The sequence below is a fragment of the Etheostoma cragini genome, chromosome 9, assembly GCF_013103735.1.
Source record: "Etheostoma cragini isolate CJK2018 chromosome 9, CSU_Ecrag_1.0, whole genome shotgun sequence".
Taxonomy (NCBI): Eukaryota; Metazoa; Chordata; class Actinopteri; order Perciformes; family Percidae; genus Etheostoma; species Etheostoma cragini.
In genome coordinates, this window is record NC_048415.1 from 12395667 (window position 1) to 12414879 (window position 19213).

Genomic DNA, 19213 nt, shown 5'->3' on the forward strand with positions numbered 1-19213 from the left:
TGTTAACATGTCGTCAGTCAGATAGGGAATGTGTATCTCTGGTGCTGCGAGCTAGTTTTTATAACCGCAGCTAAACCTTTAGTTTAAGGCATGCAAATAAAGATACTATATTAATACTGTAATAAACTAAATAGTAACCGGCTACATCATTAGGTTGTCACTGAAAAGCTAACGTTACTTGAGAGAACGGTAACTTGGTAACGGTTCACGACAGGTTACGTGGCAAAGACCTCATTCCATGGACTACTGGCAAATTGACCATCAACCAAACCCTGAAGACATCTTATAGCACTGTTACGTAACATTCATGTTACCGTTACCATACTTGATTCAAGAAGTTATATTTAACGGCTAAATAGTGATACGGGGATTAATCAAACACACCTGTCGGATTTAGCAAATATTTATACAGTGCTAGATGTGACGTCTCCAGTCTTGGATTAATCAAACGAACAACTAAGGAACAGGAAACAATGTCGACAAGAGTTTATTTACACGTGTACATTAGAGTTGTTTCACCAATAAAAAGCCTGTACTGCCACATTTTACCATGAACGGGATTTACTACTGTATGGTTATATTTCTGGATATACTAAACTGGATTATGAATATCAGTCTTTTCTTTATGTCATTGGTTTTCCAAATGAAGAGGAGTAACTTGGTGACAGGTGACAATTGTGTAATAATTAACTAACAAACAACTAAACCAAAGAATGTTGAATTTACTGCAACTTAGTTAAAACAGGCAATATAAAAAAATAAAAAATACTTACCGTGAAAATAAAAAGCAAAGTATGTATTTATCAAGAAGAAGAAAAAATTCATAACTACATCCCTGTTATTTTAAATTGGTGCTTAAGTACTTCACCTTTATTTTAAAAATAATCTCAGATGGTTCCTAGGGGTAAAAAAAAGTAATCAAAAATGTTTACTTCAATTTCCCTACAGATGAGTAGACTAAAATGTATTGCCACGAAGAAAAATCAGCAGAAAGGGTTTAAGACGGCATACAGCCTCTTCACAGTATATTTGACTTTCTCTTGGGAATATGTATGTTTACTGGACACCTGCGGTTACAGACACTTTGACACTTTGTCACAGATTGGCGTGTATGTGGTTTTAAAATGGGAGCTTGTAATGATGGGTACGGCAGAGAGGAGTCATGTTGACGTTGGCCCTCCCTTTTTTAAGGGAAATGAGACTTTTCTATGAAAATGGACAGCTTATTGAAATGATGTGGTTGTTTTCCTTGCAACACAACATGCACTTTCTACTTATGTTCCTATTCTTGTTTTAAAGGCTGTGATTAATTTATTTCTTTTTTGAACTCGAGTCAGAATGGGAGGATCCGGAGGAATTGCCGCGGCCCCTGAAATCACACAAACACCATGGGAAGAAGAACAAGGTCAGCAGGCTTAGCTATTAACATTCACTTATACATACTTAAAACAAGTACAAGGTCAAAGTATATAAAACAAAAACAAGTTAACGAGGCAAAATGTAAACATATTTCATATTTCTAAATTCCAATAAGCGAGGCGACAGATGGCTAATAATAATAAGTGCCATTGTGGTATTCCACAGAAACCCAAACCTTTCGGACGAACGTGATCTAGAACGCCTCCGCTTTCTCTCTCCAGATGAGGACCTGGAGCGACTGCGCTTCTGTCCCCTCTCAGGTGAGGAGGAGGGTGAGCAGGACCTCTTCCGGGGAGAGGAACCCTTTCCAGACTTGGAACTGGATCTTTTGGAGGAATAAACCAAGCACTGAGGTCAGTAAGGTCAAGACAGAGTTTTATCAGCGTGGGTATTTATCAAGCTTCTCTGATTAAGAGCATTTAACTTTGGATTAACGGAACTGAAAAAGCAATTAAGAAAATGTTTGGATTCCTTCTGAATATAATAAAAGCCAGCACCACTGCTGAGAGATGCTTGATGAAGACCCCAGATGTCTTTTCTGTGTTCTGAGCCACAATAAAACTCAGTTCAGGTAGTCAGACTAAGTACCTTTGATAGTCTCTGCCCTAAATTAAACTTTAAATAGCCGTGAATAAAATAAAACAATTTCAATAACAGTTGAGGCAGTTTATTAATTTCAAACCAAAATTACTATCTGCAGATTGAGAAAGAAGCAGAGTAAGCACTATCCAATCTTTGTTCAAACTTAAGATAGGGAATAGGACTGTTTTGCAGCCTTCAGCCCCATATACACACACACACACACTCCCTAAAGGGAGAGAGTGCATGTCACCTCATTCACCTGGAATGGGACCTCGAGCGAGATCCAGACCTGGAACTGGATGAGCTTCTAGAGCGGGACCTAAAAGATAAAAAAACAGAACCTTTCCAATATTTTCTGAACAAGAAGAATAGTTTAATGGTTCACAGGACACATATATTTAACTGACTTTAAATCTTGAGTGTTTGAGAAAACTATTCTTGCCTTGCTGTATAACTGATAACAAAATACTTATAAGGGGGTTTGAAGAAATAACCCAGAAGAAAGACAATTAAAACCTGTAAAAGGTAATAAGTTTAAACAGAGAACCGGAGTGCTTTTCAAGACTACAATATGAAGACTGCATTGCTTCTAGGGTTGGGTACCAACCAAATTACGTCAAATTCACTTAAAATCAAACAGTACCAAATTTTGGTACCTGAGAGGGTGTAAGCACATGCTTTTCTGTCCGCTCTGCATATTGACAGAGAGCGGAGATCCTACACACACATGTGCAGCGCAAACTGCGTAGGCTCCGCAGTTTTGTTAAAGTCACAGTGAGTCACGGCAATGCTGATAAAGTCAATTTCAAGTATGGTTAAAGTTTTTCAAAACACTATTCACTGTGACACGTTAATGGCGAGGCTGTTGATGTTACACTTACTCTGACACAATCAGGCCCACCAGTGGTTTCTATGGGCTGGTGACTGACTGAGGTTGTAAGGCAAGGCAACTTAATTTCTACAGTACCTTTTAGCAAGAAGGCAATACAAAGCGCGTTACATAAAACATTAAAGACCAGTTAAAACTCGCTCATGACGACACTAAAACATGCTAAATAAGACTAGTATACAAATACAAGACTAAAAGTTACAGTAAGTTAGAAATAATTATTTAATAGGTTGTAGGGACGAGTTTGGGAGGAGAGAGGGAGTTTTATTTTTGTTAAATTAAAAATTTGTTTATTTTGTTTTGAGTGTAAAATGTTTAAACTATATAACAAAATGTTAATTGTGAAGATAGGTTTGGAATGTTTTTTTTGGTAATTACAGAGGGAAAATACCAAAAAAGGTACTGTTGGGTACAAGAACAGAATTTCAGGTACTGGTACCGATGCAAATGTATGGTACCCAACCCTAATTGCTTCCATCTAAAGTCATAGGCGTTTTTAAAACAAAAACATGAAAAGATATTACCCAGAAATATAATTCCGTCTGCACATTTAATTTCTAACAGAAAACAACAAATCAGCAGAACAGGACATGAAATTGATCAGTAAATCAGAAGGAAGATTGAGCGGATACTGACATTTTGCCTGGAGTTACCCTTGACCTGTACCCTTTTACCTGGACCTCGACCGTGAACTGGAGCTTGAGGAGCGCGAGGATGAACGGGACGAACCCGAGTGGCTGCCCTTTTTCTTAGCTGGCTTGTCCTCATCATCACTTGCGTCAAGGTTGTACTTCGACAGGTCGCCCTCATCTTCTTCTTCATCATCATCATTATTATTATCATCATCATCATCCTGGAGAAAAAGTGTTTAATATTACATTGTTATTGGCTAGCATTATAAAATTTGATCTTTTTAATTGCCAGCTCCAGCCACCAATCTTACATCCAGTTTGTATTTGGAAAGGTCACCCTCTTCCTCATCTTCCTCATCTTCCTCATCATCTTCAACTTTTGCTACTTCTTTCTTTTCAGTTTCTTTTGAGGAAGGTGTGCTGTTACTCGTTCCACGGAACTTTTTCTTTTTCCTACCAAACTGTAACATTGGGGGGAAAAAAATAAATCAAGATTCTATCTGCCAAACATGTGTACGCTTTCAGTTGAATGTGTTGCCAAAATACTTGCAGGTATGCCTCACTTCATCATATTCACCATCAGATTCCTCCCGTTCAATGTATTCCACATTCTCCCTTTCATTGAAACCTCCACCATAACCTTAAAGATGGAAAAAAGGCAATCAATACCTGTTTTTTTTAAAACACACAAAAAATGGCAAACTATATTTATTTGTAGGGATACCTGTTCTCTCCTCAAGCTTGGCGTATTTCGGTGTGTTACACATGTTACACTCTGACCTCCTAGCCCAATTGACATTGCCACATCTGTATAAGAACAGGAGGAAAGGTAAATAAAACAATCTGTAAAATCTCAACACACTTAAAATCTAAAAAAAAAAGGCCTTTGGCCTATTAAAATGCATAGTTTTCTGATGTAATCCACTCATAAGGAAACATCTTTTTTCTACTTGCTCCAGTGTCTGGTTAATCAAACATTCTGTCAATCCCTTATTTACAATCCCCGTACGTTTTGCATTGCCAATCATTTGCACTGAATAGGCCTCTACTCTTCTCAGCCAGAGTTTTCCCAATCTCTGTTCCACCAGCTTTCATCATCTTTGCCTCTGTGGTTTTCTCTGTGGAAGCAGACCAATGTTTTTTTTAGTACAGCGGAATTTTGTTAACATTAGTATGCTTCAGCAAGATGTATTATTTGCATAAATGACTCACCCCGCCCACATCGGTTACAACTAGTTCTTCTAGCAAAGTTCACGTTTCCACACCTGCAAAAGTATAAACAAATTATGACATTGCAGATAAAGCTTAACTTATTTAATCATTTAGGCATAACCTGAATGTGCTACAAGCATGAGTAGTAGTGTAATTGTATTTATTTTTCATGTGGCAAACCATTAGCTTGTAACGCCTTTCGTTGCACAACTTGTGTCAAAAGCCTTTAAAGTGCGCAATTAAGAAATGCAGCTGGCCTGTCCGTCACTTAATACGACTTGATATTACAGACTACTTAAGTTAGACTCTACGCACATGACAACTTGGCTTCTACAACATTGTAAACACCTCCCCTATACCAAGTGTGGCCTCTCACTCGACCCACAGAAGCTAACTTTAGCTAGCTTGATATCTTATAAGTCTGCACACACTGACAACCTTTATTAAAACTTCCTGACACGTAGCTAAACCAAAACACGTCCCCTTAAAGGAACACTTTATATGGCGTTTATTTTGCATACAGTGAAGATAATGACGTAAAGATAAGGTAAAAGTGACCTGGTTTCCTTAGCTAACGTTAGCGTGAAATGCTAGAAGGCCTGTGCTAATGTTTGCACGTTAGCAAGACCAGCAAATTCAGCAAACATGCAGTTACATTTAAACAGCTAGCTAACTAGTTTGTAAAATGGTATTGTATTAAAAATGTCAGGAACACTTACTTTTTATCAGGACAAATCCAATCCCCGTCGCTAACTCGAAAACTCTTCCCCGACATGTTAGGCCTGTTAACACTGGCTCGTTGGCAGGGTGGTGTATCGTGTGGTCAGTGTTCATGCGTCTCCTCCCTCTCATGATGCGTTCAGGAGCTTTTCGGTAGAACGTTGAACTCTCAATTCTCTGCTCGTAATTTAGATACACGTCTTGTGACATACATAGTATGTGCATGGTTACAATGCCCCACCACAAGTAGGTTTTGGAATACCAAAACCACTTTGTGCAGCAGTATAAGCCCACATGTAGCCTAGTATTCTGTAAATAACCGAACGAATAAGGATCACACTACAGCCACTTTTTGCCTTCCGTGTTCTAAATCAATTCAATTTGGGTATAAAATGATCCCTTTAATAGAAGTTTTTAATGAAACTATTGTCACAACATGTTTTTAAAGTTCCACATTGCTCCCATCGACAACTGAATGCAACATTGAAAAAGGGACAAACCATGTATATTATCTCTATGGGATAAACTTGTTTTTCTTGACAAAAGTTGTACCATGCAAACAGAGTATAATAATCCCAAGACACTCGTTTCCTGCAAATGTGGTGGTATACTATTAGGTTTACATGGTTCAGTTCTTCTCAATCAATTAAAGATAACATTAATAAGTTAAATATAATACAAATGTCCCAGCAAATGCCCAAGTTCTTGGGAATGCAGAGATGATATACAGTAGGAATGTTACTATAAACCTGCTTGTAGATACCAGACACAAGTTACATCCCTTTAGGAATAGCCCGCCAAAAAAACGTCTCTATCAAACTTACTACTTTTATTTAATTATTTAAAAAGAGGACATGATACACTTTATTTTACAATAGACAAGTTTACAGTTTACAGTAAAAGACTAAATGACAAAAATATACTAAGGCAACTATCACAGTGTGTGTGTGTGTGTTTGTGTGTGTGTTTGTGTGTGTGTGTGTGTGTGTGTGTGTGTGTGTGTGTGTGTGTGTGTGTGTGTGTGTGTGTGAGTGAGCTGCAGCATTCTGGACCAACTGCAAGCGTATAAGGGAGGCCTGGTTGTTGATTCACAATCTAAACCTTTAAATATAAAGATATAGAAGACATTGAGACTGAGGCCGTGGATGTCCCCATGACAGTAATTTCGTTATCACATTCAATCATGAACATTGTTTACTCAGACTCCAAATTTAGCATAGGCACAAGGGTTAAATTTGCCTTCAGGGCTTTCCGAAAGAAAAGGGTTTATTTTAATCCTAACCAATATATTTTACTAAACTTAACCAAGTAGTCCCTTTGCAGGAAAATGTTCTCCCACGTTTCTAAATTCAGGGGTTTAAAATTCTGTTTTCTTGCAATACCAGTATTAGCCACTAGATGGCAGTTAATGCCAACGTTTAACATGAGACACGTTCATGCACTCTCCTGTTTTGTTTTGGTCTGTGTTGTCTCCTCAAAGGTTGCCAATGATAATGATTTTTTAAAATCTAAATCAGGGTGTGTAAGGTTATGGTGTGGGAAAAAAAGTAACTTCAAGAGGGCCGGAATGTGTGTGCTTATACATACTCTCTGAATTCCACATAAAAATGTATCTCATAAATATATACCGCAGGAGTCTGTTGAATAATAGCTACCTAAAGCAGGAGTAAATATGATAGCATTTTGCTTAAACTACATTTTTTTATATTGTTATTTTAGTTTTTGTAGCATGTGCTCTTCTTTTACTGTCACTGTCACAGAAAAAAAGAGAGATCGTTACTATTTATTCGCTAGTAAATTTTAGAGAAAATCAAACGTACCGGACATCTACCGTTAAGCCTTTAGGACGACTGTTTCAGTACAGTAGCTTACATGTCAGTGGTGTTGTTGCCTTGTAAGTGAGCCACTGTGGTTGAGTGTTCCCTAAGTCAAACTTGGAGACAAAAAACCCTAATCATCTGAAGTTTATTCCCCTTTATTCTTTAGTCTCAAATTATAATATCATAAGATAGCTTTTTTACATTTTTTGTGTGCAACAGAACTGTCAATCCAATTTGACCTTTCAAAACCAGGGTCAGACACATAAAGTTTCATAATTCATTGTGAGATAATTTTACTGCCTTTAACATCAGGGTAGTTAAGATGCAGGAAATAAAACGCCACATGTTGTTGATGTGTAAATATTATTAATAAAGGAAGAAGGAAAGGCTTTAAGTTGGAGTTATTTCTTCTGTGATAGTACTTCGCAAAGGCTAAAATGTAGGTACAAAGCAGCGCTTAAGCTGCTAGAGAAGCGTCCTTGTCCACCCAATCTGCTGTCGGTTAACGTCAAAGACTCTTGGAGGTCACCGTCACAGCTGGTCCATGAACCAGAGGCCACACAAGCAGCCGTTTAAATTTTTCAGCTCAAGATGAGGCATCCCCTTAGTTTTCTTTACTTAATGGAAGTCATTTTTAACAACGGAAGCCTATTTTTTTCTCAATGATGCAGGAGCCATCGTTATTCACAGGTTTTAGCTAAGGATGGACTTTCTGCTCACTTTCAATGTTGCACAGAAAAGAGTGAGCAGAGATATGAACCAAATGAAGCCACAAACAACTAACAAGGACACATTGCCAATGCTGTGGTATGTTTGTTGTCGACACAGAGTTGCATGAAAAATTCAGCGAAGCCCAGGCAATTAAATAGCACTCAGGCAAACAATGTCCAATTACATTAAAGTAACTTCACTGGTGGTAATGCTTTTTTAACTTTACTGTGTCCTTTTCTGGCCATTGTACAGCCCACCAGCTGATTTTGTCCTGGGTCAATAACACTTCTAAGGGAGATTTTTCATGGGTGTCAACGAGGCTTTGGCTAGGCCGACACCTTTTTGTAGCTGAGTGGCTGGTTACGGCTGAACGTTCATGCACAGCAGAGTCTCTGACAGGGAAAAGCAGCCATGTATGTAGGTTTGGAAAAACCTGCTGCAAGCCACCAGGGCTTTCCAATACTGACAGATGGCAGGGAGCTGTTCCCGAGAAAAGGGGTACTGCGAGGGCGAGGAATTGGAGGCTGGTGAACATCAGCACTCTCCACCCACCACTCTTATTTCAATTCTATGATTCAGTATTAATCAGGAGGGTGACATGTATTTCCCACGTGCCAAACACGAGTCAAATGTGGGGCTGTTTGTTAACTGAATGTAATTTAATACTGTGCCCTTATGAGGTATGTCTGTTTGTTTCTGCACATTTGGGAGGACAACAAGGCCAGAGAGCTGGCCCTGTCGTCAAACTTTAGCGGTGGGAGGTGAACTGTAAGATGCCAGCAAACCCCACCAGAATTATATAATGCAGACTACTGCACAGTGAAACAGCTCGTTCTGGGAGCTGCTCCGCTGCAATGTGCCGTATCTCCCGTCCTCTCATCCGGTCCTTATCTCAAAAGCACTTTCATTTTGGGAGCCAGAGAGCACACATTTTACAATCCAGTCTCACCACTTGCTGTAAAAGCAATCTACAAAGCATGATATGATGTGAGAGTAATAAATCTACTGTTTAGCAAATTCCACTGGATCATTAGTTTTAAATGTGTAAGTGCACTAAAGCATTGTACGTTATGCATTCATCTGCTGGTGTTGATAGTTTGAAGCCAATTTAATTTTTGTAATCACTACAGATAGTGCTTGTGGTCTTAAGTTCATTGTGGATTCTCCATGAAGAACAACTTCATCAACATACATGCCAACTTCCTAAAGCCAAGTGGAGTGTTATTTGTACGCATTATGGGCTATCCGCGTGGTTGTCTACGCTGTGCGTAGACATACACAACACTTGCCGTGTTATTGCCACTTGCTAATCAACAGTTGAGTTTAGGTAAACGTGACACGTGGGTTGGGATTAGGAGAAGAAGAACGGGGTTGGCTATAGTAAAAAAACAAAAACAAAGGCGACGGTTGAGTTAAGGAAATGTGACACGCGGGACACAAAGGAAAGGTGACACGAACCCTGGTCTCCTGGGTGAAAGTCCTGTGTTTTACCCATCCATCACCCCCCCCGACCACCCTCTCTAAGCAGATTTTTGCCCTTTCATGGCCTAAATTCACACGCTTTCACAAAGTAATGTAAATCAATGGAGGCCAAACAGCGTTGATAACACCCCAATGGCAGACAAATTGGTGTGTCATTTCATGACATCAGTCTGGACAATCATACTTTGAGCTTGCAGGGGATCTCAAGCATTCCACACTGACAATATCAATGTGTCCAGTCCAGCCGATCTTGACAGATCCGAGAATTGAAGGAGTGATGTTGGCACAAAGTCTGAGACAAGACACAGTTCTTTAAATGGAATCAGAGAACCCCTCAGATAAAGAGTTTACGGGGCGAGAGGCGTTTTCACTTGATGATTCCCGATGATGTCTGTACAAAATGCAATAGCTATACCCTTTGCTTCCATTAAGGTGAGGCCAGAGGGACGTTCTCCAATATCATTTCTCAAATGGTTTTGTCAGGTCTGTCTCGCAGACTCTTGTTTAATGGCTGCACATCACTTTTGGGGACCACTTGAAAAGGAAAGAAATCAATGTCCCTCCTGCTCCAACTCCACAGGCAAAATATAGTAAGTCACTCAACCTGCACCCCTTTGTGTCAACAGAATACTAGTTCCATCCTGAAATATCATTTAACACTTTCATTAATGAGTGTAATTAGAGATATTTTAACATGCAATTTCTTTTGTGCCATAGCTGTTCACATTTATTTGAGAATAATAGTATGAAGCATTTTCACTGTTCTAAACGCAGCCTTGAATTTGTTATCAAACATAATTCATGAAATCATCTTCATACATTTAAAAATATTAACAGTGTTCTGTTTTTTGGATGTTTATATAGATATTCATGTGGCAGGAGAGATTAAATTAAACTACATAGAGGTAGATTGAGGGGAAATTGACTGCTGGACAAGGAACAATGAAGAGGAAATGGGTTCACAGTAAACAATACTCAGACTGTAATTAAGGGACCTGACTTCAATTAGAAGTATTATGTGTGGTAAATTGTTTTTGTGATTTGACGCACTCAACCTTGCATTTGATTCCACAATTCTTCTCCTGTTATCTTTTAACTCCTTAAATTCATTGCTCTTTGTTTGCTTCAAGTTTCACGTCACCAGCTCACTGCCGGGGTGACAGTAACTGAGTAGGTTATCTGTTGGCAATATAATAATGGCTAATGCTCAAAAAGGGGAAGCAGCTTCAGCGCAGCCTTGGCCTATGCGTCATCTGGCTCTGCTCTTGGTAGTGACACAGTCCTGGCAGTGGGTGATTAATGTGATAGGTGGAATTTGTCTCGTTATGTTGACACCGGCTAATAAATGCCTTGTAAACAGCCAGTCGCAGCTGTTAATGCATCATCATAATCCAGGATTAGGAGGTGCCAGGCATGGCCAATAAATGCAATTAGGCACTGACAAAATGAATTCGCCCATACTCTGACTTTCCTGGACCCTGTCCATTCTGAGGGAAAGTCAAGTGTGTCGTGTGATTCTTCACAGGGTTGCCAGACGATAAGCGTGCTGAAAATCTTCCCATTAAATAAAGAATTTCCAACTCAATTTGTGTTCACTGCAATGCATAATTTGTAGAATATTAACTCCAAGTTAGATTGAAATAAAAACAAATACCCTTGCTTTGCTCCTCTAATCTATTTGGAATTATGGAATTATGAACAAGGGAGTCTGCTTGGAGGGGGGAATAGAAGGAGAAAACCGTACCTAAAATGTATATTATGTATAATATTAGTCTGAAAATGTCATCAAACTGAAACTCATCATGCAAATGCTGTATTTTATTCTTAAATTTCTCGGGAATGACAAGACAGGTGACTTTTAAAAGTGAGGTCACCAAGACCTTAAGGCCATTAACTCCCTGTCACTCATCTCAGTCACGCCTCATTGGTGGAAGTTGTGATGCATTTCTTCGTGTTTTTACTCACCTCGCTTATTTTTAGCACCTGGGACTTTGGTCTGATGTTTTTCTTAAGATTTAAAAAGACACTTGCCCCTCACACCCAGTCAGCCCGTCCTATTACCAGAGTGATGGTCAATTGAGATGATCAATTTGCATAATGGAGCATTAAATTGGGCCCATCACAACCCACCTCTCAGCAGCTTGCTCCCATGGAGGGCTCACTGAAAGTGGCAATTGCTCTTGAAAGGGTAGCATGTATCCTCCTTGCTGGAGTATTCTTCCACTATGCAGGCTGGTGAATAAAGCACCAGTCACTGAATAGGCTCTTATTCATGAGTAATCTGGTGCCAGATTAAAAGTTCACGCTAAGGGAATACCCGAGTTGAAGAATGAGATTTAAAATATGAATGTAGCTAGAATCTAAACTCAGATTGAAATTTTTCACTAAATTTTTTTCTTTGCCCTATTGTCCTGTCTGCTTTGCTAGAAAAGGAAAACAGAGCTCCATAAATTATTCCCAATGTAATATTACTCTTTAAAAAAAAAATGTCAAAGTGTAAACAATCATTCCACCCTGTGCTCATCCATTCTCATTAGGGTGTACTTAACTGCCATGTCAATCCTAATAGTGACCATTGGTCATTTCTTGGACAATGAGCAGATCGTTTTGATTACCACCCACTAAGGAAATCAACAACCGTTATCTTAGGCAGTTTAGTTGAGCTTTTAAAAAGCATGCCAGAGCCTAAAGACCTATGACAAATTGCATCCAAAAAGCCTCTCAGATCTGAGGCCGGCAGGCTGTGATTGATGTGTGTGCAGCGTGAGTGGCAGGGAGGAATGAGATAGAGCCGTCACGGCCTTCCTCTACTCCGTGTTGCCTTTGTTTGAGGGGTTTCCGCTGGGGAGAGTGCTGTCCAGTGAACAATATGGCAGAAACTCCTTGGTGTGCTGGTTTTGTTAACTGGCCATTTGTAAGTGCCCATTTGGCTGGTGAACCGGTCTCTGGCAGCTAAAGCATATTTCATGAAATTGAGTGCAGCACTAAGATGGGCTCAGATGTTCATACACATTTGTTACACCAAAAAGGAAGCCTTTTATTACATTCACTACATTTTACAACAAGCACTCTTCATGGAGAGGGCAATGGACGTACAAGTGATTTGTGTCATGCATAGTAACTGAAAAACTTTAATTCCCATGAGTAAGTGCTACCTTTTCCTGCCACAGGCAGCCTGCTGGGCTTCTGGCAGTCTATAAGCCGTGGCATGACAGGTGATTGACATTAAAGAACTATGGGATTTATCGGTAGTTGTGAGGCATCGGTCTGAAATGTTTTTATGAAGCTCTTGTCAGATATTTTTGTAACATTGCAAGCAAGCAACAAGTCAGTTTGGTTCCGTCTAATGAGTCTGTGTTTGGAGCCTCACACAGCCTGGTTGTTGGGGGGATTAATTGGTAAGGCTCTTCATGCATCAGTGCAATCTAACTTACCTCCATCAGTTAATACACAGTAGTAAGGTCCCTCAACAGGCATTGGTAAAATCTGAAAGTCTCGTTGCCATTCAATGTCTGGTCTTGTTAGTAGAAGTGCAACCTGGCGCCTCTACTCAAGGCTGTCACTGAAGCCGGAGCAAAAACACAGTGCAGTCTGACTGGAATATAAGACTTTTTAAATGTCACACCCAAAAGACAACATGGCTGAGTATTTGCTCCGGTATGCTCCAGATCCATACCATTAGCATAAATGGAGAATCAATTATTTCAGCCCTGATGGAGCTGATTATGCACAGACAATAAAGGCACAAGGAAGTCATAATTACAAGATGACCTATGTAGCCTTTCCACCATCGCCAGTGTAACACCACCATGTTGGTATTTCAATGGTGAGCCGGTAATTGCCTGATAAGAACTGCTTGAAAAGTGGGGGAAGCAGATTGGCCCTTTTTGCACATCTCTTTGAATGCAGCTGACTGCCATTACAACATGGACAAACTCGTAACTGCTGCAACGTTACCTCTGCTACCCACTCACATGCCCGCTGTCAACACACAAACAAGACCCACTCATCGAACACATCCACAGCAAAAATGTTAACTCTTCAATTTACATTAGACGTCAAATTCAACCAGTGTGTCAGATTCTTTGTACTGCTGCCCATTTGATAATATCCAGTGCAGCCCTCTGTGGGCTGAGCACTAACATATAAATGACTCTATCTCCTGAGGCAGAGGTGCTATGATGTGCTAGCCACTCAGTAGCATAGCCAAAACCAGCTAATGCACATAAGTGGGTCTTACCTCTTCCATGTCATGCCAGTCAGACTGAGAGAGGCAGTAACAGAGAGGCAGATAGAGCGAGGAAGGCCAAAATGTGTGAAAGAGAAGGAGAAGGGGAGGGGCACAAGGTTAATCTCCACTGTTGAATAAAAAAAAACAGCTCATAAAATAATTTCTGCTGGATACAGGGGAAATGTCATAGAGGTAATATTAAAGAGAGACAAGTGACTAATTGCTAAATGAGAATTGGGCCCACATCTTTTATACAGATCAGGGCCAGTAGAACCCTCAGAGCTATTAACCCTTTTACTAAAAATCCTCCATAAAATCAGCCCACAGTCCTGTGCCTCATCTATGAATCAGAACTTTCTATAAGTCCACCAAACATTTAAAGCAGAATCCTACTTTTTGCGCTGACTTTAAGAGATCCACAGCCTGCTGTAGTCATGCTGCGAAAAGCACTGTGTAGCCCACTAAATTACGAGTGATATTAGCAAATGCATTGCAAGATTTTATAAATTATTTACATTGCAACACAGCATCCTCTTTTCAGGACGTATTTAAAGGCTCTCCTCTCCCAACCCCAACCCTATTAATGTTGATATTAGCGTGAGCAAGCAGCATTCACATATGTATCAGTCAGAGCAGGAAATATATGTGAGATCAGACTCCTCTTCTTCATTTCCATTCTGCCGTCCCACAGTTTGGCCTGGCCACAGGGAAAAATTAGGATGCAAGGTCAGATGAGGTGACTCGGGTACCAGCCCATCCACAATTACACCCCCCTCCCACAGACACACATACACACACACACACACACACACACACAGATAAATGGTAAGAGGAGGTGAAGTTTAAGGAAGCGTTGAGGAGCTACAGAAAAGGATAGAAAGTTATATGTCGAGACAGATGCAGAGAGCAGGCAGAGTCAAATAAAAATGTGCTGTATCCTGACTGTTATTTGACATAATCACAATTATGGGTCAAAGAAAGAAATTTATGAAAACATGGTGCTCTGACTGCTTAGGTATCACTCTTGAATGAATAGTTAGATCCAAGTACAGGAATGAGGTTGCTGAGCAATTGTGTGAAATTTGTTGGGTTTTGCTGAATAGAAAAGATACTGTTAGGAAGATCTCGTTGGTAATACAGTATATGTTACGCGGAATGAAGGAGGACCCAAAAGCAAATGAGAATCACAGGAATAACAGAAATAATGGAGGCTGCGCACACACACACAGATAAACCAAAGAGAAATAAGAATCTGACACAGGGTAAGGAAAGCACAAAGACTAAATACAAAGGGTAATTAGGAAACAAGTGACAAGTGACAAGAGGGCTGGGAAACAGGTGGAAAACATCAGGTAATCACAGAGGTGGGAAAACACAGGATGTAGAACTAACTACAAGACGAGACGGAGACCAGACTACAAAATAAAACAGGAAACAGAACATATGCAAGACCCGACCAAAAAACGCAAGACAAGACAGAACCAGGCTAAGGAACATATACAGGAAAACAGACTAAACAATAACACAAGACATAAACACCAAACCACAACAGTATAATGTTTTAAAATCAACTAGAGGTTATGCAAAATGAAGGTGACGTGCTTTTTTCCTTGACCGACATAAGAATAAATATGACCTAATGGTGTACCGTTCGATTGTCGAGAGACTGAATTTCTGTCTTGCACATCCGAGATCCAAACTTCCTTGCAAATCATGTCACATTACTGCCACCTTTTGAGACAGCTGGGCTCAATTGTGTCTGGCAGATGTCAAGGCCTCCTTGCAAAGCAACACAAATCAGGGACAGTTGGTCTCAGGCACCAAGCAGACAGGACATCTTCTAAATCCATGCAACCGCGAGAGTACATTGTTGATATCAGCCCAGAGGCTTGTTAGTTAATATTGACCTTTTTATAATTTCAAACAACTTGAGTTTAACATAACACATTTAAGATGAAAAGATAAGTGGGAATATGCTTTCATCATCATCGGTAAATGGGTTATAGTTATTAAATAGAGGCCCCTTCAAACTCCATCTGAGAGCGGGTGTGTGCGTGGAATATAGTAAAGGGGCTATATGGCTAGCTATTTCACTCTCTAATAACCTCTGTTGAAATGAGAGTTTTGGGGATTGAGATAACAGCCGATTATCACTCTGTGTTATTGTGATAAGCATGCAAATAAAACTACACAGAGACACAGGGCATATGAAATATGAAAACCTATTCATTGAGCCAAGTCCTATTCTTTTCAGACTGTAACAGCTTGACACAATAGATATCCTCTGGTGATTCCCAAATGACTTTCTGTCATGTTGATACAGATACAGGTTTAGTTGAAGTCCATGGGTGTGGTGAATTATAAATGTGGATGCCTAATCATTGAGCAAACACTATAAGGCTACAAGGCATTATTTTCCCATTCCCACAGTCATATTCATGGTCATTCATGCTGCATGAATGCCCATGAGGGTGTATAATTTTCAATGAGGACACCTAGCTAATGGTGAAAGTATACAGATTTCTCTGTTAAAGCTTTCTTATTTGTGCTGACACCTTGTCTCTCTGTATTCCACTCAACACACACACACAGCAACATAATATATTTCAGCTGTGTCATTTTAGGAATGTGATGGCTGAAAACAACGATTTATTCCCTAAGTATCCTATCATGTTGATACAAAAGGGGGTTCAGTTGATGACTGTGATTGTGGTGAGTTTTCAGTGTGAACACTTAAAGGCAGTGTCTTTTCCCAGCAGTCCTATTAACTCACATTTATGTCAATGCATACACAGGTTTTAGGACATCGGTGGTTGAGGTGAGCTATCAATATAGACAGTTAAATACAGTTCTTTTCTGTCTCTCCTGTTGATACAGAGTGGGGTGTTCACTTTCACTATTGACACCAATCAAAAACCCCTCTTCCATACAACATACTAGTTATGTTTATATTTTTTATGATTCTTTTAGCCTAATGATTCCACATTAGTGTACCAAATTTCTATGAACTTAACTGTTTTGTACTAACAGGACAACATACATCAATCAGACGGCAACTATGGGAACCCACTGACCAATGGAGTCTCTGCCTGGCAACCTTTTATTTTTATAGATTATTTTTTGGGGTTTGACCCTTATTTGACAGCAACAGTGGCTAGACAGGAAAGGGGGCGTGAAAGAGAGGGGATAACACGCAGCAAAGGGCTGCAGGTCGGATTTGAACCTGGGCAAAGGACTCAACCCACATGGTGCGCATGCTCTTACTGGGTGAGCTAGAGTTCACCCCTCTGCCTGGCACCCTTACGTCAACTACAAGACTGGGGAGACACTCTTTACAAATGAAATGAGATATTATGTGTTTAATTTGTGAATTAGTGTTCATTAATGTTAATTAAGTAGTAGTGTTAAATAGTGAACGTACAGGCACTGGTAAAAACATTTTGTTACCTTTGGACAGAGCAAAGCTAGCTGTTTCCCCTTGCTCTCAGTCTTTGTGTTAAACTAAGCTAACCGACTGCTGCTGTAGCCTTACATACAACAAACAGATGTGAGGGGGGTATCAATCAAACTGCAAAATACATCTCAAAGCATACACATCTCATAAATTACAACCAAGCAAACACACAACTGGTTTAAAACCTGCAGTAGTGCCTCCCTTCCCTTCTGTCTTTTCTCCAGGAGTTGCCCATTGATAAGTGTAACTGACATAGGGACAAATGAATGCTTGCAATGAGTCTGTGATTTGACAAGGGGACCCTAACCTCCTTCAGATCAAATCATGTTGGCCTGCTGAAAAGTAGACTTCTCAAAAATGTCTTGGGAGGTGAGGGGTGTGTGCGTTTCCGTAATCTTCCCTGACATCATACGTAACTGCTGGTAATACCTGGCTGTAAAATAGATGGTAGCTCTATAAAGAATGAGCACAATGTTCCTGCAGACACTAAAAACTCAGAGTCTCTGACGTGTGGATTCTCCCTCAAACACTTGCAAAAATGTGCCACTGTCCAATGGCATGACTGTGTGGCAACCCAACTATCTCCAATTGATCAGGAACACATTTCTTTTACATATTCATGTGCAAATAATGCTTGTCACACTAGTCCTTGAACCTGTCCACTTCAGCTTTATAGCTGGTAATGTTAGAGTTGCTTGTAAGTAAATTGAGAATAGCTGAGTCACAAGAAACTGATTAGGTTAGGAGCTGACACAATCATTCGTACACGGAGGAAACAAAAAGGGAGAACTGACACATCCTTGAGGAGCCACTGTGCTGATTTGCTTTTTACAGCAAGATGTGTGGATGAATAGAGTTGAAAGCAGAACAAAAAATCAATTAAAAACGGTCTGATATATGCAACATAACTTTCTAAGTGCTTTGAAACAAGGCAGCATTTGGGCTGCCTTTTCTTATTATTTCTTATTATTTTCTTATTATTTTCTTATATTATTGCACTCAGTCTACCATAGTATCTTACCGTATCATGGTCATTACATTTCTGTGAGTGATTTTTGTTTTTATTCTCATGTATGTGATATTCTTACATATGTGTGATATATTTATGTATACGTGTTTGTTGTGTTATGGTTGTCATGCTACTGAATGCCTAAAATTTCCTTCGGGATGATTAAAGTATCTATCTATCTATCTATCTATCTATCTATCTATCTATCTCATGTAAGCAAATTGGCACTGATGTCAGGATGGCTGCATCTCACTATGTAGGGTCTCTGTCATGAGCCTCTCTAAGGATTTTATGTCATTGAAAGTTAAAGCCACTGGCCTGTAATCACTGGCTTTACCAACCCAATCAAGACACTGTGCTTTCTCCCCTGCATTCCCATCAACCTCCACTCACATTAATGCTGATCCTGAAATTAAATGTCAAGATTCACCAGATATCTATTGCCGTCTCCACTGAGGGAAAATAGTCAAAATTGTTACACAGTTGCTCTTTAACATCTGTATAATACTCCACATGCCTCCAATATGCTTTCTGCAAGTGCTCCCAGCTTGCTTTATCTTCATCATAGAGCATATTCCAATGAATGAATGCTGACCCCGCATGCCTCCTCAGTACGCTGAAGATTTGTGTGTGTATGTGTGTGTGTGTGTGTGCGTGTGTGTGTGTGTGTGTGTGTGTGTGTGTGTGTGTGTGTGTGTGTGTGTGTGTGTGTGTGTAGGAGTGTTGGTGTGTACACAGCAGTCAGGGTGGCAAAGCAGAGAACATGTTGTATCCCTAGATGGGTCTTTGTTTGTTAAAGACTTTCTGAAGGCTGCGTAATGTGATATTTTTAAGCTGAAGCTGCAGATAGCTAATACTTGTGGCTGTAAACAAAATAATTAAAGATGAACACTTGTCAGTGCTTCTTCCAAACTTCCATTGTTTGGAAGAAGCACAAATATATATATATATATATATATATATATATATATGTATATATATATATATATATTATATATATTATATATATATATATAAGCGTCTGCAGTACAGAGCAACTGACATGGCTGTCA

At 39.7% G+C, this 19213-nt stretch overlaps 1 protein-coding gene across 1 annotated transcript; it reads right to left on the reverse strand.

Moving 5' to 3' along the window:
- Window positions 1-471: 471 nt before the first annotated feature.
- Window positions 472-5675, reverse strand: zranb2 (zinc finger, RAN-binding domain containing 2). Its single transcript, XM_034882188.1, has 10 exons — window positions 5454-5675; window positions 4735-4787; window positions 4532-4640; window positions 4247-4329; window positions 4086-4162; window positions 3834-3983; window positions 3565-3743; window positions 2261-2320; window positions 1595-1744; window positions 472-1369 (listed from the first exon to the last, which is right to left on the reverse strand). The coding sequence occupies exons 1-10, from the start codon at window positions 5507-5509 to the stop codon at window positions 1312-1314; spliced, it is 975 nt and encodes a 324-aa protein (XP_034738079.1). The 5' UTR covers window positions 5510-5675; the 3' UTR covers window positions 472-1311.
- Window positions 5676-19213: the final 13538 nt, after the last annotated feature.

Coding starts and splice junctions, on each gene's coding strand:
- zranb2 (XM_034882188.1), bottom strand. CDS start 5,509: ATGTCGGGGAAGAGTTTTCGAGTTAGCGACGGGGATTGGATTTGTCCT. Junction 3,744..3,833: donor TTTCCAAATACAAACTGGAT/GTAAGATTGGTG, acceptor CTTTTTCTCCAG/GATGATGATGATGATAATAA. Junction 1,370..1,594: donor AGATCACGTTCGTCCGAAAG/GTTTGGGTTTCT, acceptor GTGTGATTTCAG/GGGCCGCGGCAATTCCTCCG.